At 38.9% G+C, this 26,310-nt stretch overlaps 2 protein-coding genes across 7 annotated transcripts in view; both read right to left on the bottom strand.

Annotated features, from left to right (window-relative positions):
- Window positions 1–26,310, bottom strand: part of siz (Brefeldin-resistant Arf-GEF family protein schizo) — a 43,081-nt gene that overhangs the window by 4,125 nt on the left and 12,646 nt on the right. Inside the window, exons 1-4 of one of the 6 annotated variants that reach the window (XM_036815140.3) lie at window positions 12,255–12,502; window positions 6,491–7,173; window positions 2,024–2,596; window positions 191–651 (exon numbers count right to left, since the gene is read on the bottom strand). In XM_036815140.3, the coding sequence (XP_036671035.2) occupies window positions 191–651; window positions 2,024–2,596; window positions 6,491–6,819 (1,363 nt within the window). In that variant the 5' untranslated portion in view covers window positions 6,820–7,173; window positions 12,255–12,502. Of the gene's footprint in view, window positions 1–190; window positions 652–2,023; window positions 2,597–3,022; window positions 3,076–6,490; window positions 7,400–12,254; window positions 12,503–23,575; window positions 23,791–26,310 lie in introns of those variants that run through there. The other 5 variants (XM_065864578.2, XM_036815142.3, XM_036815141.3 and 2 more) reach the window with 5 other exon arrangements.
- Window positions 4,968–5,362, bottom strand: LOC108006250 (uncharacterized). The gene has a single exon (XM_017069701.4). The coding sequence runs from the start codon at window positions 5,264–5,266 to the stop codon at window positions 5,021–5,023; it is 246 nt and encodes an 81-aa protein (XP_016925190.2). The 5' UTR covers window positions 5,267–5,362; the 3' UTR covers window positions 4,968–5,020.

The following is a 26,310-nucleotide window of genomic DNA, read 5'->3' as shown; positions in this document are numbered from 1 at the left end:
AAATAAGACTGCTTATAATCCATGAGTTAGTTAAGCTAGTCTAGGAGTTTTAATCTTTACTGCCCGAACTAATAAAACAATTAAACTAGGAATTTAAGTGCTTATCTTTCTAAAAACACCCTTAGCCGATGCAATATTCGTCACACTATTTGACATCCGGTGGCAGACATACGTTATCTTTACAACTCACCTGACTGACTACGCGGTATGGGACTGCAGTCCAGCTGACGTCGCTCCCGCATGGAAAGCGATCGTGTGGGAGGAGTCCGGGATAGACCCGGAGAAGCTGCTCCCGCCGGACCCGCCATGATGGTGACACGTGGCTGCTGCTGCTGTTGTTGCTGCTGCTGCTGTGCCGCCAATTGTTGCTGCTGCTGCTCGGTGAGCTGAGATTCGTTGGCACTTCCATAGGCCGACGAGGAGGAGGCACCCTCCTCCGCCAATCCCAGGCTACTGGCCGTCACCACCATCCGTCGACTCAGACGCTTCTCGGCCTTGGCCATGGCCGTGATCGAGGCAAACTTCTTGACCATCATGTAGTGACGGAAGGCCCGCTGAATTGTGACCGCTGCGTTACGGGCTCGAACTCCGCCGTACTTGCGCTCCAGCAGCTCGATCTGTTTCTCCAGCAGATCTTGTGAGAGTTCGTAGCTAAGAGATGATGGAGGAAAAAGATATATCCGATATAAGTATCTTGAGTTATCCGGTTTGGTGGAATGGTAAGTGTGCGCTCTGCTTGGTTGGCTGGAAATTTGCAAATGACTGACAAAAGTCTACGCCAGAGACCGAATGTTTTGCCCCTGCCCCGATAAGATAGCGCACGAGTGTATCTTTGAAATACAATTCTCTGGCGTCGTCACTGTCGCCCCTCTGGGCTATCGACCTGATTAACATTCGCCTCTCGAGGGGCGGCAATATTATTGCTTATTGTTGTGTGCCTCGCGCCACAAGCAATCGTTTATTTCGATCGATACTCCATCTTCAGACAGTTGAAATTAGTCAGCGCATGGCCCTATATAGAGTTACTGTTCTGGTTCTGCTGCTTAATAGCCCCCCATTTGAATTATATTTACCAGCACAACAGATGATATACCGCAGTAGGACCAATATTTACCTGAACGTCGCTATCTCAAGACGTTGTCTAATCTAAGATATCACCTGTATATCCACACCCCTGCTGGATGATGATTTTTCAAGTCCTCAACAAGCGGACAAAGTCCGAACTCATTTGGCTGACGAATGGTCAATCCCACCAGGCACACTTTTACTTTTACAGATAACTAGTTAGATAAGCGATGAGCTTCTGTTGCTATCCTTCAGCGTGATGGATTGTTTACACAAAAGATGGTGAAATGCTTTAAGTAGGCAATTAAAGTTCACCCAAAATTGTCACTTTAAAAAGGCATATCACTATAAGGTTTAATGTTAAGAAAAATAAAACGCAAAAAACATCACTGAGAATTGCCGTTCGTTTTTTGTTTGTGTTCTAGATAATACATTTTTAATCAGAAGAATTCTTCTACAGCTGATAAAAAAACAGACTGTGAATGAGCTCAGACCATGAATAATTTATTGCTGATTTTTTTTAGACAGAGATATGAACTGATTACTGGTTATATCTGATAATATAAATTGAATTGAAGTAGCTAATCCATTTTTTGAGACTCTTTCTAGAAAAATATTACTCAATATATGCAATAAATGAGTAAAAAATATATGAATTCGCTTTTCAAAAATGATCTTTAATTAAAAATGTATTTACCAACTTAGGGCTGATCATCTAATAACAATTTCGAATCCATCTGTTTTTCATTAGTTTGTTGTGGGGATTTTTTCCATAATCTCCTTCTAAAGTGCATAATTTGATAGAACCCTCCCTCGAAATAATACATTTTGATAACGAATGCTTCCCGGAAATCTTCCTTTGCGCCCCCAATCAAATATACACTTATGACTGAACATAATTCCCCGATCACTCCCCCAAATCTACATAAGGTCAACATCCCCCAGGACAAACACTTACGCTGACTGAGCTCGCGTTCGCTTGAGGACATCTCCGCCATTCCGGATGGAGTTCTTCTTGTGCATATTCTGTTGCTGCTGCTGTTGCTGCTGGTGCTGCATGATCACACTGGTGGCTCCGGATCCCATTCCGGTGCCCACTCCACTGCCGGCAATGACCACTGCGCCGCCATGACCATGATGATGGGCATGATGCCCGTGGCCGTGCAGCATGTGATGGTGATGATATTGACCACCACCACCAGCACCACCCGTCGCCGTGACCTGCATGTAGTGACCTGCGTTGGTCTGGTGCAAGTGCTGCTGGTGTTGCTGGAGGTGCTGTTGTTGCTGCTGCTGATGGCACGTGGGATACTGCTGGATTTGGTAGACCATCTGGGGATGCTGTTGCGCAGGATAGTTGATGGCGGCTGAGGAGCTGTGGGCGCCGGGGGCATAGTGATTCTGCAGGTAGACATAGCCGCCGACACTGCCACCATCTGTGCAGGAGGAGGCGTTGGCTGATCCCGGCTGTTGCGCTCCAGCCAGTTCATACTGGGTGGAACCGCTCCGCTCCAGGCTCTTCTGGGGAAAGCTGCAAGTGGAAGGAAAAAGGGGTCTGGTTAATAAGCTGTTACTATCACAATTTCTAAAGAGGCTATTATATGGCTGAAGCACTTGTTTCCTACACTCGTAACACTATCTATACTATATACTATCTATTGATAATCAAACTTTTGAAACACAAGAGTTCCCTCTTAAATTAACAATGATTGGTATTTAACTTAGTGTATATACATATCGATATAGAAAAGGTATACAATTTATTAAAATCGTTCTTATGACACATGCACATTATCATAATTTAAAGTAGGTAATCCAGGACGCCTAAATTCCATATAAACAATGGCTTTACTTCGGAATTTCCAATTCTGATATCAATACCAAGCCTTGTTTTTTGTTTATCTAAACAAGCAGATAAGAGAACTTTCGTTTTCTGGGTCAGACCATGGGTTCCTACCTTTCGCCAATTATAAAACCCGATATGCAAATGATCATGTTGAAGAAAATATCACAAAACGCTCAAGATTTATGCACTAGGCGGTGGTGGTGTGGTCTTTCAGAGACACATTGGAGCACAGTTATAGAATGGGAGAATCACAAGATCGCCGCTAGATCGTTAATTAATACGCGGCTCGCGATCGCTTTACAATGATATTCAAATTAAATGTTGGGCGGTAAGAGGAAGCACTAAGAACCGGCGGAAGGGAAGAACTTTATAGAGGTATGTATATATTATTGGCCAGGGTAACGTCCGATCCCGGCGATGTTCGCGTTTGAACTAAACCGAGCATTCGACGACCGCTCGACAAGGTGATCGACGATCCACAGAAGTAGAGGAAGAACTGAACTGCGCAAGCGCGTCGGCGGCGGACCCTCTCCCCATCTCTCTTTCACTCTCCAGCCATCTCACTTCCTCCCAAAACGTGTTTCGCATGGCTCATTAAATTTGTGTGCGTGTGCGTTATCATCCTACTCATATATAAAGAGAATCCCACACAAAATGCATCTGTTTTGTTTTGCCCTCGTCGGGTTGCCCAAAAAAGAACAAATCTACTACCCCTAACACAAAGAAAGCGGATAAGGTATATAGAAATCCTAAGCGTAAAAGGATCCATTACTGAAAAGAGATAGAAGAACAGGTAGAGCAAGATAGAGATACTAAGCACTGCCATATGTTGTAAGGAAAGTGTAGGAAATGATTAGCCCACGATGACAAACTTATTGATCGACACAGAGACCCTCGACCCTTAATAAAGGAGATTTTTGGCAGTGATATATCTGGGATACATCTTTTTTAGGGATGGATTGCAGAAAGATCAACAGATGAAAACAGTGAAAGAAAAATGGTAGAAGGAATTTTTTGAAACCTAAGTATTTAGTAATAGTGTTATTCATAATATATTGTTTACGGAATTTTCACAGATTTGTTATGCCTCAAAAAGAGATTTAAAAAATCATTTCGAACCCCATAGAGCATTACTCTCCCGTTAATCTATCCACCTTAAGATCTAATTGATTTTCCCTTAGCTAAAAGACGAGATAGATTGCCCTGAAATCATAATTCGATTTGCTAGAAAACTCCAGATAATTCATTATTTACGTATGCCATACGAATGACTACTAGAAATCTCTTCACAGCGGGACCATACCAGAAGATCGACATTCAAAATACGAGGCAGCTGCATATTTGCACCTATCGAGAGTTGGACAAAAACAGGATCAGCAGGATTGCCGAAGGATAATGAAAACAGAAAATTGAAAGGGGCATCCTTGTTGTCTATCTCTCTTTTCCACTCTTTTTGCCAGTTTTCCAGCTGCACCTGGCTTGGCTTTCTATGGGTTTCTTCCACATGTATACATATTCCTTCTTACATTTTTTGAAAGGACAACAACGGCAGGTAGTTTTGCCTGTGGAACTGGCCTGTTATTGTAGCCACTTCTCCGCGCATCCCTCTGATTTTTTAAGAGTCCTGCTTTCGAGAAGGAAAAACATCTGCCACACGTCGCCCTAATTGTTTGCCGTTGCACATTGCACATGTTGGGGCTAAATTTTCAAGTCTGTCTGTTTGACCATCCCAAATAACAGGCAAGTATCTGCGTATCTGTGTATCTGAGTATCTCGTATCTTGTATCTCAGCTGACACTTGGCCGTCGACGCTCGCGAGCCAAAACTGCAGCGTACTTCCTCCTGTTTTCGTATGCAACAAGTGTCCAAATCGGTTGACGTGACCCAACCGCCGATGGCCTACTCGCCGTAATTATTATTGATTTTACATTAGATTTCTCGGGTTTTTTGTATGTGCATTTTGAAAGGGGGGCTTAGCGCTTATGGAGTGTGCCACAAGCGGGCCAGACACTTGGGGTTGGGGGGAATAGACTAGGAGAAACTACAAACAGACCGCTGCCTCGCATTCAATGTATTTCCCTGAATATCAACATCAATATTAAAAGCTTATTAGGCACTCGAATCCCGGTTTCGTCGCCGGGCTTCTCCTCCCCTCGGTCGATCCTCCTCCAAACGATTGGCTTCCAGTTGAAAACGATTCCTTTCGAATGGCGATCCCTTGTTTTGTAGCAGAAAAGCCAAAGGAACACCCAGAACCATCAGGACAACGATGGCGTAGATAATCAGGAAATACCTCAGATCGAAGGTTTTGAACTCTTCAACCTTTTGCAGGTTGTGTAGTATAGTTGGTTCCATACTGAGTTTTTCTTCGCTCAACGTTGCAAGTGACAACAAGCTAATTTTTACAATTTAGACAAGCGATACGAAATTGACAGATGGGTTCAGGAAGAATTGATTTTAAAAATTTTGAAGTAAGTGTTTTTAACAGGTTATTATAAAGGAATTACCAAGAAATATGTTGAACACTGATTTTCTTTTTTTACATATATTTTACTTGTGGACTGCATGTATTTTACATTTACATATTTACTTGAGATTTTAAGCCTGACAGTATGCAACAATTTTTGTTTGTTAAAGTGATCAAGTCGGATCTTAGCATCCACATGCAATCCACATCATTTTTAGCCAAGTTTCAAACCAATCTGACTATAAATAAAAGTATTAAATTTAAAGGTTTTCCAATAACCCTTGATTTTATAAGTGGAATCACTTGTAAACCAATTCCATTTCATAAAGGTAAACTGATTTCAAAGAATTTAATAAAGTTCCTAGACTCGAGCATCCCGCAATAAATATTTACAGTACACTCCGATACCGTGCGTATTAATAAATAATTGAGTGGGGTTTAGGTTTATCTCGGCCGATACTCGCTGCCTGGGCCAAGAACAGTCAGCCCATAAAGTGGCTGCAAGCCCAAGAACAATGCCGGGGTCCCATAAAGATAACGGATAATAAAGAATGGGTGCGATAAGCACAGCACTCAAAATAATTAATAGAAATTGAAAGAAATTGAGATTTATATCTAAAGTAATGAAATAAAATAATATAAGATAATAAAATTTAAAAAAAGTCTACATCTTCCAAATGTTCGTATTGGTTTCCTAACAAAAGTTGTGAATTTTAAAATTATTAACTACATTTTAGCAACCATATTTCAAAAACATTAATTAACTTTTATATTAAATTATACTTTTATATAATAACCATATATCATTTTCCCATTTTTTAAGAATCCTGGGGAAAATCGTATTTGCAAAAAACCTTTTCACATATCTTTTCATGTTTTCCTATTATATTATATTGATTTCTTTTAAACCATGTTTAGTTTTTATATATCAATTTGAAAACAAGTTTTTAATTATATTTGAAATATGAAATATGATAATATATCACATACTTATATTACGAGTTTTATATTGAAAGACCTTTTCATACACATTTTCTCTGAGTGCCTGCCCAGCTGGATCGAAATCGGTATTTGGATCCGGTACTCGGGATCGCGGTGTGGCGCTTGCTTACCTGACGGCCGTCACATGGTGCGAGGTGTGCGTCTGGGTCTCCTTGTGCCGGGTGGACAGGCTGACCACGGTGACGTGCCTGGTGGCGGTTCGCACCACCCGGCGGACCCGGCTCCGCCCATCGCCAACGACCACCACAATGGGCGGTGGCCTCTTCTCGCTGTCGCTGCAGTACTGCAGGAAGGACTCACTGCCACCCAGATCCGAGTGGCTCGAGTGGTGGATGGGATGGTGGTGGTGTCCTTGCGAGCGGGACGAGGAGGATGAGGACAGGGGCGCCGGAACGGGCAGCTGTTGGCGGCGGGACTTGTGGTTGTCGCACCTGGACATTGTCGGGTATTTTCAGGTATTCCTCATACGTTTTGGGGGTTGAAGAGGGGGGATTTGGCGGCTTTTACTTTCGCCTTCACCGTCATGCAATCGTATTTTATTATTATTATTGGAATTTCCCCTATTCTTTCGCTCGGTTTGGTTACTACTTTCGTTTATTCATTTGCAAATTGATTTGTTTTCTTTGTCGTTTCGTTGTTGTTGTTTTCATTGATTGGTTTTATTAATTTATTTACGAACAGCTTCGCATCATTCTTTGCCATTTTATCTTTGGTTTAGTTTTGAAATTCCATGTGTCGGCGTTGCGCGGCTACATTCTTTTCGTTATTTAGTTTTTTCTATTTTTGTTGAAGCCTAAGATAAAGCATTTTGTTCGATAATAATTGCAATTTGTTCACCGTGACATTTCCTATAGCCAAAGCCACAATTTTTTTTTTTATTGTTCACGTATTGCGTATACGCCCCGTGAAGAACGAGCGTTTCGGAACGTCAACGATGGAGAATGCCCTTCAAAGCGCGCTTGTCGTAAAAAACAACTCATAGAATACGGTTTATGACTGGCAATTGCTGGGGTTAGAAAGTCAGTATGACAGAGAGAATGAGAAAAGGAGAGCAGCAGAGAATTCACAGATCATTCTGGAAGTTACAGACTGTTATATACCCCAGATAAATATAATATTTTCAAAAAAATACTTTTAAATTTGGTAAGAAATTTGTTCTTTTGCTCCTAACATTTTCTTCTAGCACACCATACACTTTATTCAACTGCACTGATTCACCTATTCACATGAATCACTTTTCAAACATGGATAGAGTTATGGAATTAATTAAGTTGACATATATGGGCCGATGTTGATTTTAGTTAGATGTCGAAACATTTTAATTGGAAGCAATTTCGAATTCCAACTGAGTCAGCAGGGGTTTAAATGTTCAATTTCGTTAATATGTATCATTAGATAAATAAGATGTGTTAGAAGCATCAATCATTGGAACCAACTCTGTTTTCAAAGCAATATTTGCTTTATGGTAGTACCAAATATAATTTAGATCGCATTTTAAAGATTGGCTATGCAAGTACTTCAATATTCAAGATAGTATTAATAAAAATGTAACTATTTCGATCATTAATATTTTCCAAATTTAAGTAGAATCAGTCTGGAATTAACCATAGTTAGAAGCAAACCTGTTATTTTGTAACTTGTTAGGGGAATACAGTACTATGATCATGTAAGACTTTCTTTAGCCCATCATACCCCACATTTCGATGCACCCACTGTATGCAGAATGACACTTGCAAAAACAGAATTGTTTTTGTTTATTAAAGCCTCAATGATGAGAGAGTCGCAGCTTGCAATCGCTTTTAATCAACTTGGCGGCTGTTCCGCTTTTTGGGTCAGCGTCGATTGCTGATCGCTGATCGTCGATCGCAAGTAAAAGTCGCAACTTGTCAACTGCAGACTAGAAAAATAAAATAAAAAACGAAGAAAAAAGCGAAACAGCAGGCCAGAGAGAGTGGAAGCGGGACTGGCGAATAAACAATATTCAAATTGAATATGTCAGACACGCAGACATCGGGCATAACAACATCGATTTGGCACCAAAGCAGACAGGTGCATATCTACATATACTCGTACAAACCGATATGTTCCAAAATGATCCAGACACACAGGGGACCTCGAAAACGTGCCTTGGGAAAGTGCGATCTGGCATCGGGCCTAGGCTCTATTTTATTTTATTTTTGTAGAAACGATCACCCACGATCTGATTAGCTGATTAGCTATCTACTGACCTGATCCACTTTGCACACAAAGGCAAAGGCCGCGTGATCATAAATCATATGAAAATTTATGTGCGAAGTGCGTGAGAATTCGCAATGAACACAATGAATAGAAAGGGAAATATACACACATATATATAAAAAAAAAGTGTTATTGTCCCAAGATCAAGATCTCTTATATGGCTATGAATATGTATGCATGGAAATCGCGGCCTAAAGCCCCCACACTTTCTTTCATGAGGTTGTTTTTTATATATATATATATTTCGTTGTAAAGTTCAAGAACCTTTTTCGAGAGCCTCAAGAGCTTGAAAACGATCCCGAGACATCTCTGTTACAATTGTGACAACACTTGCCACTGTCTCTGGTTTTCGTTTCGTCATAAGCATATGTACGCTTTATAAGTATGCCATCCATAAGAACCGAATGAGTCGAGTAAAAAGCTGTTCAAACAAACGAATTTCGCTTAATCTCACGACTGGAACCCAGCCTTGGAACAAGTCATGGAATTATTGGCCAAAACAAGTCGCCTACTGCCAATATGTGAGTATAAACGCTTCAGGGGAGTTCTCAATCACAATCGCTTAGAATGCTGCCGGGGCCCACTCACAAAATACAAAAATACAGAATAAAAAAAAGAGGTTAAAAAACATACGAATCACAGCGCACAAAAAGAACAACAACAACTAAAAGCTGAATATTTGTGTTATTTAGCAACTATTAGTGTTTGTGGCTTTTCTAGTTGTTTCTGCTGCCAGAACAGTTCCAACTTGTTTTTCCCTCGTTTTTTGTGTGTTTCATTCGCTTCTGAGAAACTTTTGTTTGTAATTGCAATTTTGTCGAACAAGTTTTTCGTTGTTTTAAAGTTTATAAGAAAATTGTGTTGTTTTTCTGGTTCACTTTAAATTACGGTGGGTCTTGGTTGATTAGCAAATTACGGGTAGTTTTTATTCATAGAACTTACTAGTACAGTTCTAGCATTTCTAGTTTTTCTAAAGCTACCTTTGAAGGACAAATACTATTATTGTAGTTGAATTATGAAGAGATGTTTATAAAAGAACTGCACTGAGGTATAATTCTACTCAAATTCAAATACATCTTCTTATGTCGATGGAAACAGTCAATTTGTAATACCTTTTTTTTTAAATATGTTTACATTGCTGAAACCTTTAAACCTACTTTTAACAATTGCCACTGTTATTTTAAATTCAGGTCCCAAATAAACGATGTCTCGTAGATCAATAAAACCTAATAAAGAATATAAAAAACGAACTGCTGTCCATGTTTTTGGTTTATTGTCGCAATTAATTTTAATTGTATTCCGAAGTTGAGTTTCGAGAGCGATCACTGTGTGATATATGGTATATGGGCAGAGCTTTGGGGCTCTGGGGGCTATATCTAAAGCTGTATCCGCTCTGGAGCACGACTTAAGCAGCGGCTAAGGTTGCCTTAGTTGCAGCTTTTGTTGCAGATAGAGCTGCCTTTGTTTTACAGGTGTTCCACTGCACGAGCAACAAAAGCAGCAAAAGCAGCGGCGAATGCAGGTAGGAGAAAAAGCAGCCACAATCAGTTGCAAAGCTGTTTTCTTGCTTGTGTTGTGTTGTATAATTATTTAATTTATAATTATTTGTTGTTCTCTCCTCTCTCGCTCTCACACAAATACTTGGAAACAATCGATGGAGTTTGATACAGAGAAAAATATGTGTTTGTTCTTAATAGTCATTTCGGTATTCTAAATAACGTTTCTAAAATGTTTATTAATAACAAACCACTAATTAAGAAATTAAATTTGGAAACATTGAAATATATTATGATAGATATTTTTAAATTTTCAAAATATAATTATTATAAGATTGTTTTTTTATTTTGAAGTTAAAATATTTAATTGTATCAACTTAGGTATCAACAACATTAAAGTTAGTTCTTTTTTCTCAGTTTAAAAATTTAAAAAAAATTGAAAAGATCATTTTTTAAAGCTTAAAACGCGATTCAAGAATTTAATTTTATGAGTTCATTATGGTTGATTGTTTCTCAGTGTATTAGGGATGGGCTAGGGGAAGTGGGCGGAGTGGGGGGCGGAAGAAGAGGAAGAAGAGGAAGAGGGACAGCCCGTGCTCAATGCTTTTATTCACTTTCGTGTCATTAGTAACGGCGCACGTAACAAAAAGCACGAATTACTCCCTCTCTCTGCTTCCAGTCGTTCTCTGCCTCTCCTTCTCTTCCTATCTGTCTCCGTTTTCTCTCCGAGCGGAAGAGGAAGTGGAAGTGGAAACACAATGTGCAACAAACATCGAATGCGGCGACGCAGCGTAATTGGGTGGCAAGCGATTATACAAGCCTGGCCAAAAGGCAAACCAAAAAGCCAACAAATGCAGCTAAAGAGCAAACGTCACACAGCAAACTCAAAAGCAAAAGCAAAGTGATTCAAAAATCGAAGCAAAAGCAGCGAAAACGCACTGGAAAATGCATCACCATTTTTTTTTTAAGCGGGAGAAGAGAGTGAGCAAAAAGAGAGAGCTCAAAGATTGATTCCACTTTTTTTTGGATCAACGGCTTTTGGCTTTCCAAGCTTTGTTTACCTTTCTGAATCAGCTGGTTAAGAAAATAAAGCATTTAAAAAAATTTGATATTAATAAAACACCTGACAAAACTTTAAAAGTATCTGAAGGATTCTTGTCTTTAAAAATATGACGAAATTTCAGTCAGATATGTTTGTTATACTAGTTTCAGCAAATGTTCTTCAATTACAAAACTAAGGAACTAATCAAATAAAATATATATATTTTGTAAATTTCTTCCTTCTCCTTTATTTTAAGAATCCTTGGAACAGTTTAAAGATTTTTGTGTTTTTTTCTTCTAAAGAACATTTTCATTGTTTCGAAATGTGAAGTGAGCTACGATGGGAAGTTCTGAATGCTTTTAAAGTATCTTTATGAACCATTTAAATCACTGGAAGTGCTTACGAGTGTTGCATTTTAAGTGCAAACAAAAGGTGATTCAAAAAGTGAGACCCCTTTACAACTGGCCTTATGCTAAATCGATGAATCAGCAATTTTGGCGGTCAATTTGGGCAGATTTTTCCCGGGAATGCCTGGAAATTTTTTCGACTTTGAAAAACAGCTCCCCCAAACAATTGCTACGAGTTCAATTACAAAATAATAGAAATTTCCAGTTGGATCCACACATGAAAATACAAAAAACACACGCGATTTATGTGTTGTTTGGTTTGGGGGGTTTTTTTTTTTTTTTTTTGTGTTTGCCGAAACGTAACGGGGCAGTGGCCGTGGATCCCGCTCTTTCCACCGATCCCGCTCTCTTTCCCCGTCTCTTTCGCTCCCGCTACTGTGTTTTATTTTATTTAATTTTTTTTTGCTGTTGGCGGCACTATTGTTTTTGTGAAATACTCGACGCTTGGAGAAAGGCGATTTTCTCTTTAATTATATTTTATTTTTTTACATCAAAAATTGTGGCTTGTTTCCGTTTTGTTTTATTGTGTTTTATTTGATTTATTTATGTGGCTTGGCTGTGACACAATGATGTCAAATTAATAAACAAATAGCAAAACAAAATGCTTGTGCGTGTGGGAAATTTGGCAATTTTCGGGTTTTTTGTTTAAACCATTTTTTATATGTTTTCTTTCTTTTTATTTAGCACTCACATACACACTTTAATTTGCATTGAATTCATAAAAAATGCAATTTCGAAATATGTATTCGTTATTTCGTTGGTTTGCCAAAAAAGCGTTAATTAAACAATATATTTGGAATATATTGAAACACACACGATCGGCGACTGCGACGCGGGCAGCGCTGCAAACGGCGACTGCGAAAGGTGTAGCCAGCGAAAAAACAACAAATAGCGCGGCAGAGCGACGTGTGTGCTGCCTCCACGAAGCTTTGACTGGAAATGAGCCACAAAACCGCTGCGAGAGCCTCCAAGTGGCGAGTGGAAAGAGAGTGGGAGAGAGTGCAGGTGTATGGGTGAGAGCAGCAATAATAGCCGCTGTATTTGTATTTGTTATTGCCTATTGGCCAAGTTTGTGGGCCACTCAAAAACACTGGCTAATATTGTTGTTATTTTTAGTACTAAGGGTACTAAGCTGTTATTTTCCACTTGATCTGTTTCAAAGATCAAAACTGGGAAATAACATAGTGACAGCACAGGATCGAGTTTAGTCAAAAATGTAATATCATGGCTTTGTACCGTTATTGTGTTGGGATCAAGATATTAATTTCCACTTGATCTGTTCCAAAGATCAGTTCCTAAAAATAAGAAACTAAACTTGATCCCTCAACCGAAATTACAACAAGCTTGCTTGTACCATAATTATATTTTGTAGATCTTATTTTTCTCCCGGTCAGATTTAATCAATCAATTTGAGATTGTAGAATTATTTTTCACCTATTCTTTCATATTTAAACTTTATTTTTTGAATTGAAGTACAATTAATGTATCTTACTTAGTAAGTTTATAGTTTTTTTCAGCCTTTAAAAGTGATAAAAACTATTATTAACAACACTTTGAGGTGAAAAAAAGTAGAGAAGTACTGTAACAATGTAAATTTACTACTTATCTAAATAAAAATGTTGGCCAGTCGCACACCTGCATCTAGCTCTGTCACAAAATGTATAAGCGTTGACGTGTGCTGTCACAGTGGGTCTAATTGTCATTATATAACCCAACGTATAACCCGTCGTATAACTCGCCTTGTAACTCGCCGTGTAACCCACCATATAACCCACCGTTAAAGTGCAGCAGCTACTAGAAAGTAAACCGCTCAATTATCCCCATTATTTGCATTTTAAAGCGAACGAAAATGAGCTCGATTCAGATTTAAAACGCTTCGAAAAGTCTACAGCGCGGGAGCGTTGTGTGTTTTCCCACTTGACTCCATTGTCAAATTGGGTAATTGCAAAACAGATCCGAAAATACGCACACACATAAATCGACAAACCGTCGTAAAGAGGTGTAAATTTGTATGCAAACGACCGAATCTCACAGATACAAATCCGCTCCCAGGCCAAACTAAAAATTGGAAAGAGATACAAAGAGCGCCAAGCTCGGCTCTCGGAGAATCGAAAGAAAAACAGCTGCTGCAGCTTGCAGGTGAGCGAAAAATCGAGAGGGAGAGCGAGTGGGAGACCCTGCATTAAAAGCGTGTGCTGTGCCAAAAACAAAACATGAAAGATAGTCTTCGGATTGGAAGAACGAAGATTTGGTGCCCTGAGAGTACGATCAGTTCTGTTTCTTTTGGGGGTTATCCTGGTTAAAATAAAACCTGTTCAAATACTAGGTCCTGATAATACATCCTCTAGGAACATCTAAAATCATGAAGTCTATTCATTTTTTAGGTTAATGGTTAGATATTGTAAAATAAATCAACCTGTAAAGGTACAATTATCCAAACCAATATATACATTGAAGATAAAATGAAATATATTTGCATTTCATTTTATCTTATCTAAAGGAAATATTTTTTACAAATATTTAGTGATATGATAGCCAAAAATAGACTTATAGATATACGTGTAGACTTAAGATTGGAATAATATAGAACCATTAGGTAGATTGGATAGGTTTTCAAAAATATAGATCAGTGGTCGGCAGCGGCCTATCTAGTGAGCATAGGGAAGTGTTCTGCCCATCCTCTGCTCGCTCACGTATAACGTACATGTTCGTTTGACTTCGGCATGGGTCTTCGGGTCATTTTTTTCTCAACTTCGGGGCGCTTTTTTGTTGCTGCGGCAGAGGATCTCAGTGCAAAGCAGAGAAACGTCTCGCATCAGCACGCCGCGCGCAAACTTCGTGTTTGTTACACTCACACTAATGCAAGGCAAACTTGTGATGGTATGTGTGTGCCGACCACTGATATAGATGCTTCGAAAATGCACCCAAGAACGTGGCACAATTTCGACCAAAAAACAGTAATACCCCCGAATGGAGGGTATATCGATTGTGGCTGCGCTCGTAGTCGAACAATAAGCTGGGCTTACGTTACGCTCAGGTGACTCACGAACCGAGCGAACCGCACTAAACGAGCGCTGAAGGGCGAGCGGGGGCGCTTAACTGGCGATGTGTTTTTTTTTTATATTTTTATTGTTTTTACTGCTGACGTCTACATGTGCCATATGGAGAGGCATGTGCGCGAGTGTGCGGCATTACGGCCTGGTAGTTCACTTGGTAGTTGGTCCCTGGTAGTTGGTAGTTAGTCGCTTGCGGCGGCCCGCTAACAAAATGGGCAGCGTAATGCCTCACTGGCTTCACTCCGCTCCGCTCAGCGGCTGAGCCAAGCGTTAAGCCCGATGACTGTATGGCTAGCCAAGTATCCGAGTATCCGAGTATCTGGGTATCCGAGTATCTGTGTGTGTTTCAGACAACAAACCATTTATATCCGGACCTGCGGCCTGTTTTGACTTTTCATTGAAACCTGCTGCTCCACAGAGAACAATTTCCATTTGTTTTTAACGATCAATATTAAGGCTTTTTTATTTTAGCAAAAAACTAGATCACAAAAGTCAACCAACAAGCCAGTAACTATTAAATATATTTACCTAAAAATCATCAGAGAATTATTCATAGATTATTGGAGGAACCTGATATTAATCGATTTAACAATCGTTAAATTGTTTTAAAATATATTTCAACTAGATCCACAAATATTTTCTTTTGTTCAGATATACACAAAAGAGGAAGTAGAAAGAGTAATAAATGCAAGAATCAGTTAAAAAGTAACCAGCTTTTAAATGGGAGGTCTCTATAAGCATTTACTGCCAGCAGAACCTGTCGATCCTGAAGATATTTATTCAAATATTCGTCTACCAAAAAAATTATAGGATACCATTTCCGGTTTACGGTTTTTAGTATCTAACACATATTTAGTATTGCATTTCTCAAACGTTGGCAATAAATACATGGGATATATAAACAAAGGAGGAGTTGTAATAATATGAATATCTTTTTTGATTTGATAATATCAAAACAAAAGTGACCTCCTTTTTATCTCTCTGTAATGCGGACGCTGTCATAGCTGCGGCATCGTTAAAACTCAGGTCGTAAACATATGCACACATAAAACCAAAACTTTAGCTACAGTTGTTCCCTGTACACAGCCCCCTTCTGGGCCCAAATGCTGGCTGATATTAACGCATTAGGTACAAGGTACACAAACCCATTTGCCATACTTGTCTGGGCCGAGTCTCAGCTGTTATGAAACAATAAACAGCCGTCAACGATGATGACAGCCCCCAAGAAACAACAAAAGCCCAGTGCGGCGAGGGTTGGCCAAGGTATTTTAATTAATCCGAAGCCATCAGCAGGGGTTGCAATTCATGATAGCAGGAATCTTTAGTTAGTAGGTAATTTATTTTCTTTGTGAAGCCATCTAATAAAGAGAAGCTTTGAGCACAATGGGGCATATAAAGCTAACAGGTGACTTTAAAGGAAATTAGTTGATTTAATTTGTTCTCAGGGTTACTGAAAAACCTGGTAGTAATCATCATTAAATGCATAATTCAAGGCAAAATAAAATTGCCCAGAATTCGTACACAATAATCCGCTTACTTTGGAAACTGCTAAAGTTTTAAAGCCGATTCTTAGTTTGTATAATGGAAATTTCTCTTGAAAGTTTCCCATATTTCCCTTCCAACCAACTTTTTAAACTCCCCACTACCGCAGTGTATCTCACATGTGAAACGCATTTTATATTTCATTAGTAAACATCGCGAAAGCTCTGTCGTGTGTAGTTACTAACTATGCGATTACCTCGTTTGCCCCGCACTATAGCCTCCATTTCCCACCCGTTGTCTTCGCTCGCCTGACCTTAGGCATTTTGAACCCAATTTGTAAACAGTCGAAGGGCGGGCAGATGGGAAAGAGGAACCTAAACAACAATATTCAACAACAACCCAGCCAACAGACCTTCAGACCGCCCCAAAACAGAAAACCCAGCAAAACGATTGCAAGAGCTTAGGGCCCCGTCTCGATCTCCAAACCCCGGACCCAACCTCCCTAATATATATATATATATATATATAGTATAGCTAACCGATTCCTACCTTCAACTTGCTGCTGGCGGGGCCATTGAATTGCTCATTCGGTCATGGCTACACGGCTTACCTACTGCCTATATAGTAGTAGTATACGACTACTGTACTGCCTACTGAGTCGCCGGCTCTCGGGCTCATTAGAAAGTGAACGCCGCTGAGAGACAAAATGCGAGACAATGCGCCCGGGTCTCTAGAGCGCGGCTAATGAAGCCTGACAGGGCCAATATCGGCCAAGGGATCGGATCACGATCACGATCACATCGGAATCGAGATTCCCTAGCCCCTGTCATTAGGGCTTTTCTCCATACACTTGCGGGCCGTACTTAAAGTTAAGACCTATCACTATTGGTTTCACTTTCACAGACTTTTGCTATAATTCGCTTCCAAGAAATCTTACGATTTGACCAAATGTGTCTATTTATATATTTACTGACTTGCCTTATTAGAGCTATCAGCCAAATCAATGAAAGTTGTTCAGAGGAAAAGTAATGAAGCTGTATAATTCAATTATAAACGATAAAATCGAAACACTGTGGAGCCTTATCCCCAAGGAATACTAAGTTATAATAACCTTTTTAGTTCAAAAATAATTATACGCGGAAGAAACTTTCCAATTAACTGCATTACCGAATTTTAAAGGATCCTAAAAAACATGTTAAAGGTCGAACCACCAATGGATCCATACTATCAAAACCCCGATGTTTTTTAGATAATCTCTAAAACTTTCCAATTAAATCTGTGAAGGTATTAAATGATCCTCAAATCATTTAATTAAACTCGAAATACCTATAAAATCACACCTTCCAAAGACACATGATCGATCTTCAAGAGTATACCCATCTTCGATGTCCGAATTTATCAACACTTTTTTTGTTTTTTCATTGAATTAAATCAAAAGTATAGCGCACGAAGATGAGCCAGTGACGGATGATGAGATACAAATGAAAATGTCGAAAGAAAGAAAACATGAAAGAGCAACAGCTGAGAAAGAAGGGGGTGCTGTGCGATACAAAAGATACAACAAAATTATGTTAGTGGGAAATTTTTGTGGTTTCATGAAGTACAAGTACGAGTAGTACTCACACTCATTGGAATCGGAATCGCGGCGACTTCACTTTCACTTGCACTTCGCCTTGCCCACCGCGCTTTACTTGGTGTGGTGCTGGCCATGAATGAAAAAAAAAATACAAAAAATCCCCCACCCTCTGCACCACCACCCCCTTTTTCCCCTTTCGCTGGACAGCCCAGTGGTTACGGTTTTTTTTTCGTATTTTATTTTTGTGGAGCTGCTACCATACCGCCACTGGCGCCTTCATCAATCAACGAGCGGCGGGTCTGAATCGCTCGATGCTCAAGTGGCACATTGGGAAAGTTCGCCCACAAGGGTTCTGCGGTGCTCGTTAGGCTCTAAATCACGTATCACACGCCCACGAAAGACAACCACCCCCAAGCTAAATCAGCAGAGAAAATAATATAGCTCACATAAACTCATATTCCATAACAATAAAATCTTATTTATTCAAAAAATACAATGAAATATGTACCATTACCATTAGGTTATTCCAATAAGTGTGACCATGCTTAGAAAAATATGGTCAAAACTAGGTTATTTGCCTTATCAGATTTTTAATTTAATAATACTTTTACGATAACAGCTTTCAAATGATATATTTAATATTAAAGTTTCGTATCACTCACAGAAACAAAGAAACAATTTTATTTCCTTACAGAATTGTATATTTTCCTAAGTGTAGGTGTCTGTTTAGGATTACAGCTCTCTTGGCTTTTCCACTGATTTTAATTTTGAATTTTTCATTGGAATTTTCATGTTTACAAGCGATTAGCAGCTTATTATTATTACTTTTCGTCTGCCTCTTTGCCAATTGAATTTCAATTTCTCAATTTTTTCTTTGTTTTCTTGCACTCCTCCCCGATCCGCCCTTCTATTGGCTCATCTTGATGTTGTTTGCCGTTGAAATCGCCTGGAGAAAGACAAATCTCGAGAGCTTTACATAATCCACACTCACACAAATGGTCATCATTATGCGAAATTCATTTATTCATTTCCTATTTTTGGATGGGTAGTGAATGTTTCGCTGCCTTTCTTACTATTCTCTTGTATTCTATGTGATTTGATTGTTTGTTGCCTTTTTTGAACAGAAGCTAATGAACTTGAAAGAGTCTTCAAATAGTGAGAACACCGGTCTTGGGTAATTTAGGTAGAAGGCGAGATTCATAATTGTTGAGGATGGTTGGTTGTAGTTATATAATTTGTCTTTTGATGAGTCTATTATAATGTCAGTAAGGTAAAAAGCAATTAACTGGCTTGCTGAATTAAGTTTAAAGTTATTAAACGATTGGGGATTTATTTTGTGGTAGGTTGAATTTCTCAATAAAAACATTTTTTAACCATAAACGATATATTTTTAGTGTTTTCATTTAACGTTTTTAAGTGATCAGTTGATATGTTATTTTCTTATAACTCAATCCCTCAACCAAAGATCTCATTTCACACATGTATAACAAGTAATTATGTACACATTGGCATATTTCTGATTCATGGGTCAATGGCTTCCTACCGATCGCTTGACTTCACCAGGTAGCTACTTATACTGCCTTTTTTAAACCCTTGTAAGGTCTGATTAATTCTATAGAAATTGCATTGCCAGGCTGCATTTCGTCAGCTTCAATTCAATGCAAATTACAGAGGCAACTGAAAACAACAATGCGTCTGCGTCCGAGTCTGAAATTGCTGCTGAATTGGGCAACAACAGCAAAACAACAAAATGAAACAAAAGAAACAAGTAGGGAAATCTAAGCAATACAAAAAACACTTTTCAGTTGGTTCTTAGCTTACTTTACACAGAAAAAAAAATTTTAAAATTCAATTAATATCTACCGATCCAATACTATACATTAATATTTTAAAATGGACATCTTTAAAATATATTTAGAAATATTATATCTTCATGAGAGATGTTTCCAGAAAATGTTAAATTGATAGTGAAAAATGGTAACTTATTGTGCATGTATTGTCTGATAAGTTGGGAGTGCCTGGGTAGAAAGGGGCGTGGCGGGGGGCGGTAGGTGAGCATTCAAGAAGCGAGTAGCAACTGACTAAAAAGCCGGCTCCAAGAAATTTGGCTCATACATAACTAGGACGACGACGACGCCATCAGAAACAACAGCAACTGCTGCAAGAACTGGTTAACTTGGCTGTTTGGTGTGTGCCAACCGGCAACCGGCAACTTTCCGCCCCTCCCCTTTTGCCCCCCAGCGATTGCCCCTCCCCCTCTGCCGCCCACATGCATGACGTCAACTTCCCCAACTGGTTTCGCACTTTAATTTAGATGCTTTCATGCGGCGATGCTCACCGGGTTTTTGAATTCGGGCATGCAGCACACCTCATCTGAATTTATTTGCTTTTTTGCATTAGGCCTACAAACCCAGAAGCCTATAAAATGGTAATGGCGCAACTGGGGACAGGGGCTGAAGATCCAGTTGAAACGGGAAGTAATCGATTTAATTTCACAGCAACATATAGAAAAATGCAGATCGCTTTAAAGATTGTGTTAGCATGGGAATATTTTCACATCCAATTTGCATTGCATTTATGAATTGATTTCGGAAATATTTAGGTGATATCCCAATTCCATATCTAACTTCCATCAACTAATAAAAACATATCTAAAGATCTTTAGTGATATAAACACATTATGCCGTAAAATCTTCTTAATAACACACATGTTGATACCCTTTTCCAATGAAGAAAATGCTTTAATTGGTTTACTTAAATACTTAAAACCTCCGAAGGTATTACCAAACATTTTTACTGTGTACCTGGAATATCAGGTTGCTTTTAACGTCCACATTTCTTTTAAGCATATCAATCGACGAAAGTCTGGCATTCAATTAGCGCTGGACCAAAGTAAACTAAGCCGTCCAATGAACGTCGGAAAATGTGAAAACGTCTGAGCTGTGGGTCACGTGGTCGGAGTAATCACTGCCCGGAGTAATCACCTTATGGAATAGGGCAGCAAGACCACAGCTCAGCGACAAGCCAACAATGGAGGCAGTAAAAGTGAGAAAGTCATTAAATAATCCCACGACTTTCAACTACTGGAAAAGTCTGTTGCAACTCCCGACTGTCGACTGACGACCGACGATAATGAGGGGCACGGGGTACGAGATTTGAGAATAATGAGCAGTAGAGACTGGGAAACAGAGAAAGAGGTAAAAAAAACACTTCCCATCGCGTGGAGGGGAAATGTCAAACAGTTGATGCTATCCAGTAATCGGAATAATTCCGGGCTTCGTATTGAATAACCCGCGCTTACAAGGAAAACCAAAACAAACAAAAGGGAGAAATGCAATTATTTTTAATTGACTTTTTTTTCATAGTTACCCATTCGAACATATTTACAATTTAAAAAGCTAGTTCGAATGTCTTATTTGCATATTTTCTTACGTATGCAATTTGGTGAGTAAGCATAAGCATTAATCTATATTTTACAGGAAGAGGAATTTGAAGGCATGACGAATAATCTTAAAGTTTTAGATTAGTATTCTCTGAGTTCATGACTATACAAATCACAATGCCACCTTATTAATAAACATTTTTGTTATTTACGTTTATTATATACATTCGATTATATAATTAGCAGTTATTATGCATATTCATATATCCTTATATATACCAAGTTTCGACAGTCGAGATCGGAATAATAATCGTAAACAAAAATAATGACACTTTATATAAAGGGTATTGGTATATTTTGTAACCCTTTAAATTGCCTGGGTAAATATTTATTATTATTATATATTAACTATTGTTGATTACGCTCTTTATTGAAATGGTTGTGAAAGATATATAATTTTCATTTGCCACCATGAAATAATGAATCTACGAAATATTTAATTGTAAAATCACTGAAGCAAAGATTAATTTCTGTTGTTCCCCACAATTGTTATTATACTTCGATTAAATAAAAACACAAAAGTGAATTGTAACACCTGTGCTTATCTGCTATCGGCAATAAAGCCAACCCGGATATTGTAAGCCCAGTTGGTCACTAACTACAAATGTTATTCTTTGGAGGGCACTATCATCGGATTAGATAATGTTGTCTGTGCCGCAGAGACCCATTAATGGTTATGTACATATAATCACGTGTTTATCGCTGGAATTTCCATGAGCGTGCCTTCATCGTGAGAGTTCTGCTGTTATATCGTACCATCCACCGTCTATATAACACCAACCACCCCCTTATATCCATCCACAGGTCATGCAAAACAACATTATGTATATACACATTCAGTATGTATTTTATGCACGAAAAATGTCAGAGTTCAAGGTTTATGTGTTGCACAGTCGATGCCACAAATATATACATTTCGGTAGTTTTCTATTATTTTCATGTATTTTCTGATATGTTTGCATTCTACCATTACTATGCTATAAATTTGAAAGGCTATATTGATTTTTAATTAGTTATAAAAACTCAATTGTCTTTCTGTTCTCATAGAAAAGTTACACAGTTGCCTGTAAGTACTCCATAATTTATTGTTTGTTTTCATTTTCGTTTATTTAATGTCTTGTTTTCTCAGCTTGAACTAATTTTTGGTAAAGTTTTTGTTATCTTCAACTTTTGTTTGTTAGAAAACTTCACGCACTACCGAAACCACCACCACCATGCGCCACCTATGCAGCCAACTGTGGAACTAAGCCGCATTTTCTGCCAAACTTTATTGCATACTTTTCGGCATTTTTGGCGAAATTCTGTAGCATAGCGCTGAGCAAAATATTTCTTTTATTTTAAAACAAAAATTTCAACTTCTTTTGTTTAAAAAGAAATTCATAAAATATGCAGAGGTACAATGGCTGCATATTCAACCAGGTTTTCTCATATAAAATGTATGCGGGGGAATTGTTTGAAAATCACTTGCATACTTCAGTGCGGCAAATTAACAAACTCGTGGCAACTTTTTTGTGAGTGACAGAGAGGGAAAACGAGGGGAGAACGAGAGAGATGAACGCCCACAATCCGGAAAACTCGGATGAGCTGTGTGGTCGTGGACGTGGGCGTTGGAAGGCGGCTTCGACCTTTTGTTGTTATCAAAAGCCATGGATATGCTGGGGTTTTTTTTTGTGTTGCACATTCGAGTATGAGGCAAACATCGTGTGTGGGCATTAGCCCATCAAAAGTGCACTATTGATGGGGCCGAAAAAATGGGGGCGAAACGGGGGGTATGGGCGTGGGCGGGGGCGTGGCTGGGAAGCTGCAGAGCGGACAGAAATTCCATTTATTTTCGCTGAGCAAGAGAGAGAGAGAGAGCAATTGCGTCACAATTGTCCTCGAGCAAAACTAATCGAACCTTGAACTCTGGCACTTCAGTTGCAAAAATTTGTGGGTGTATAAAGGGGGACGTGGGCAGACAGAGCTCTTACAAGTGCAAAAAGGATAATACACTCTAGAAATTTCTAAAGGCAATTATAAAATAGGAGTGGCTATCACTATAAGCACAAACAGCGGAAATATTTGTTTAAAACAATAAGTTCAAAATATAAATTGAAATAACACGTTTTCTTAGAAAATATATTATTTATAGTCCTTTCTATTCGAAATATTTCTTGATTATGTACACCTGTGCTTTAGTTAGCCGTACTCATATAACAATATACACATAAAATCTAATATGATCTTAAATTTTACATAATACTTCAAAATATATAATAGTTACACTACAAAAATTCAGTTCGATGCAAATCGATGCCCAAGAAACAAAAAGTTTACTGAGTTATTGGGCCCATCTAGATACTTCAAATATACTGGTTCCACCTATTTATAATCGAGTCCCTCAGCACTTGAAAGTACATATATCTTCCACCCAACATAAAACTAAGGACGAATTCCACCAGCCAAAAGCAACTTACCAGTAAATCTCATTGGAGGTAATCATATTGGTGGTCTTGTAATACTGGGCGGCAGTGTAGCTGCTCATTCTGCTGATGTGTTGTTATTTTCTGGGGGGTGGCGATATGGGTGCTCCTAACCAGGTCCCACTAACTAAGTCCCTAGTTAGCCGCTCCTCTTCAATTATGTATTAGGTAAATATAGTTAAGGCAGAATGTTCAGTGAAACGGAATCGTTTTTTTCTTCTTGTTGTTGTTGTGTTTGGAACTAGGTTCTTGTATGTGAGTCTGTTTTGTTTTTGGACGGTATACAAACACTTTGGCACCGATAAATATGAAGATGACGAAAAAAATCAATACGTCGAGGGTGAGGAATTTCAAAATTCACTTTGAAGTCTGTGCTTCTTTTTTTTCGCGATATATTTTTAATCGCAGTCGGGTGTAGATGGATATATAAAATATATATATAGATGTATATATGATTTTAAGGGACGTTTTTGGGGATATTCAAGCGGTGGCAGCGACGTCGACTGCGGCAGCGGCGGCAGACAGGCGAATACATACACGTACGCGAGGGGCGGGGGGCGTGGCGACGGTTGGTAAATTTGCGAAATTCTGCGGCACTTGTTTGTGTATTTTTCTCCGTGTTATCTATTTAACTTTACTAGTCTGGGGATACTCCCTACTAATTAGGTAATTTTTGACATTTTTTTTTGGTTGGGTAAAATACTGCTAGGCGGAAAAGCGTCTGCGAAAAACTAACGTCGGCTAACTGACTGAAATGGAGTACTGAACTGGGTAAAATATTTCCATTACTGAAGGCGTCGACGGCAGCCAAAGCGGCTCCTTTGCTCTCCGCGCGAGAAAAAAGAGTGAGAGCTGAGAGGAAATGCGGAGAAAATAGAGAGCGAGAGTTTTCCAGACAGATGTCTCTAGTGCGGGTTGTTTTTTCGTTCCTTCTGTTGTTTTCTCTCACACTCATCAGAGGGGGTTGCAAAAATCCACCAAATGCAGTTGTGTGGGGGGAAAATGCAGCGGAAAATGAGCCTCCAAAAAGTAACTGGCGCCCAACGTGGGGAAATTCCCCACCCCCTTAATTTTAATTGGCCTGAGAAAAACGCTTTCCAAATAGTTTTATGACGCAATTTAGTGAACATTAAAAATCGTTCTTAAAACGACCATTAAAAGCAATTTCCGGAGAGCAACAGAGAGAGAGAAACAAAATTGGGGGCAGAAAAAGAGAGAGAAAGAGAGAGTCGCGTGCGAGAGGGTTGCAATTTATTAGCGGCTTTTGTTTAAATCATAATAAGAAAAGGAAAACAAAACAAAACAACTTCCAGAAAGAAGTTCAAAAAATATGTTTTATGCAAAATCAACCGCCAGGATATCCTCGAATATACCCCTTCTTAAATATCCTTGCAAAATGCAAATAACAACGGAAATTTACCGACAGACAGTCAACCCTTATTTGCGAGTGAGAGGACGAAAAGAGAGCCAAAGAGAGGGAGAGCATGGCATTGCCATCACGAAACCCAAAGAATATGCACTGTTAAAAATTAGGGGTCAAAATACACTACTTTTAATACAAATTAAAATATTATTTCTCTAAATTGTATTCAGCAATACAAAATATTTGAGAATGCAATTTTTTAAATTATAGGATTTGTTATTAAGTCATTAAAAGAACCTTGCTTTCTAAATAGCAACATAAAATAAAAATATTTTTACCTTAACTTCTGATAGTATGAACTAGAATGCCAAACCTTGATTTTTATGCTAATAAAGCATTCCAGGCTGTGGGAAACTTTTCCCTAACCCAGTTCATCAACTCTTATTGAGTTATTTAGTGGGTAATCACACCGTGCCAAATAATTGAGGTGATTACCATAGTTACCATAGTTTGGATTATTCGACAATAGGTAGTATCACCCCGAGGTCGCTCGACATCGCTACCAATGAAACTCAAAGACCAACCGAGGAATCCCAGGCGCAGACACAGTTCCCATATGGTTTGTGCCCATGATTAGAGAAGTGCAGCATAAAAACCCAGAAAAGTGATAGCAATGCACCACCCTTCTCTGTCTTCAACTGGAAATACCCGTCCATATATCCCATATAAATATATATTGCGTGTCTGGTGCGTGCTCAAGTCTTGCTTGCTTCTCCATGGGGAAGATCCCAGTGGGTTCAGTGGGTTCGGCGGTTCGGTGGCACTTTCTATGGCCCCGTTGCATGCAACCTAATGCAGTCTAACCCACACAAAGGTCTCTTTCTCCAGCTCTTTCTACAACCCCGTCTTCCCGCCATTTCCTCATCGCTTCCACAAAAGAAGCCGAGACTTCAACTTTAATTCTTGGGCGCGCTTTTCAAATACAAGCCGAGCAATAAAGTATTTAATAATCAACAACAGCAGCACCAACAACATCGACAACGGGTAATTGCAAACGGCAATTGTGAGCTGCACTGGGGAAAATAGTATGAGATTAACATATTTTTACAACCCCTTGAAGAGATTTAAAAAATAATTGTATTTCTAAAATGAAAATGAATTGTCTTTGTATTTAAATATTAAACATTTGACTAATATTATGAGTATTATTAAGATTTTGTATTTGTATTAAATGATTAGCATGTTTTTATATTTATTTATCAGATTTCTCTGGATAATTTTAATATTGTCATTTCTCATACAACGCAAATTTCTAACTAACGCGGATGACATTTTATCTTAGTGTAGCCACCCAGCAAGCCCACTT

Source organism: Drosophila suzukii, chromosome 3 (assembly GCF_043229965.1).
Source record: "Drosophila suzukii chromosome 3, CBGP_Dsuzu_IsoJpt1.0, whole genome shotgun sequence".
Classification (NCBI taxonomy): Eukaryota; Metazoa; Arthropoda; class Insecta; order Diptera; family Drosophilidae; genus Drosophila; species Drosophila suzukii.
Note: the sequence above shows the minus strand (reverse complement) of the source record. Positions and strands in the feature narration are given on the sequence as shown.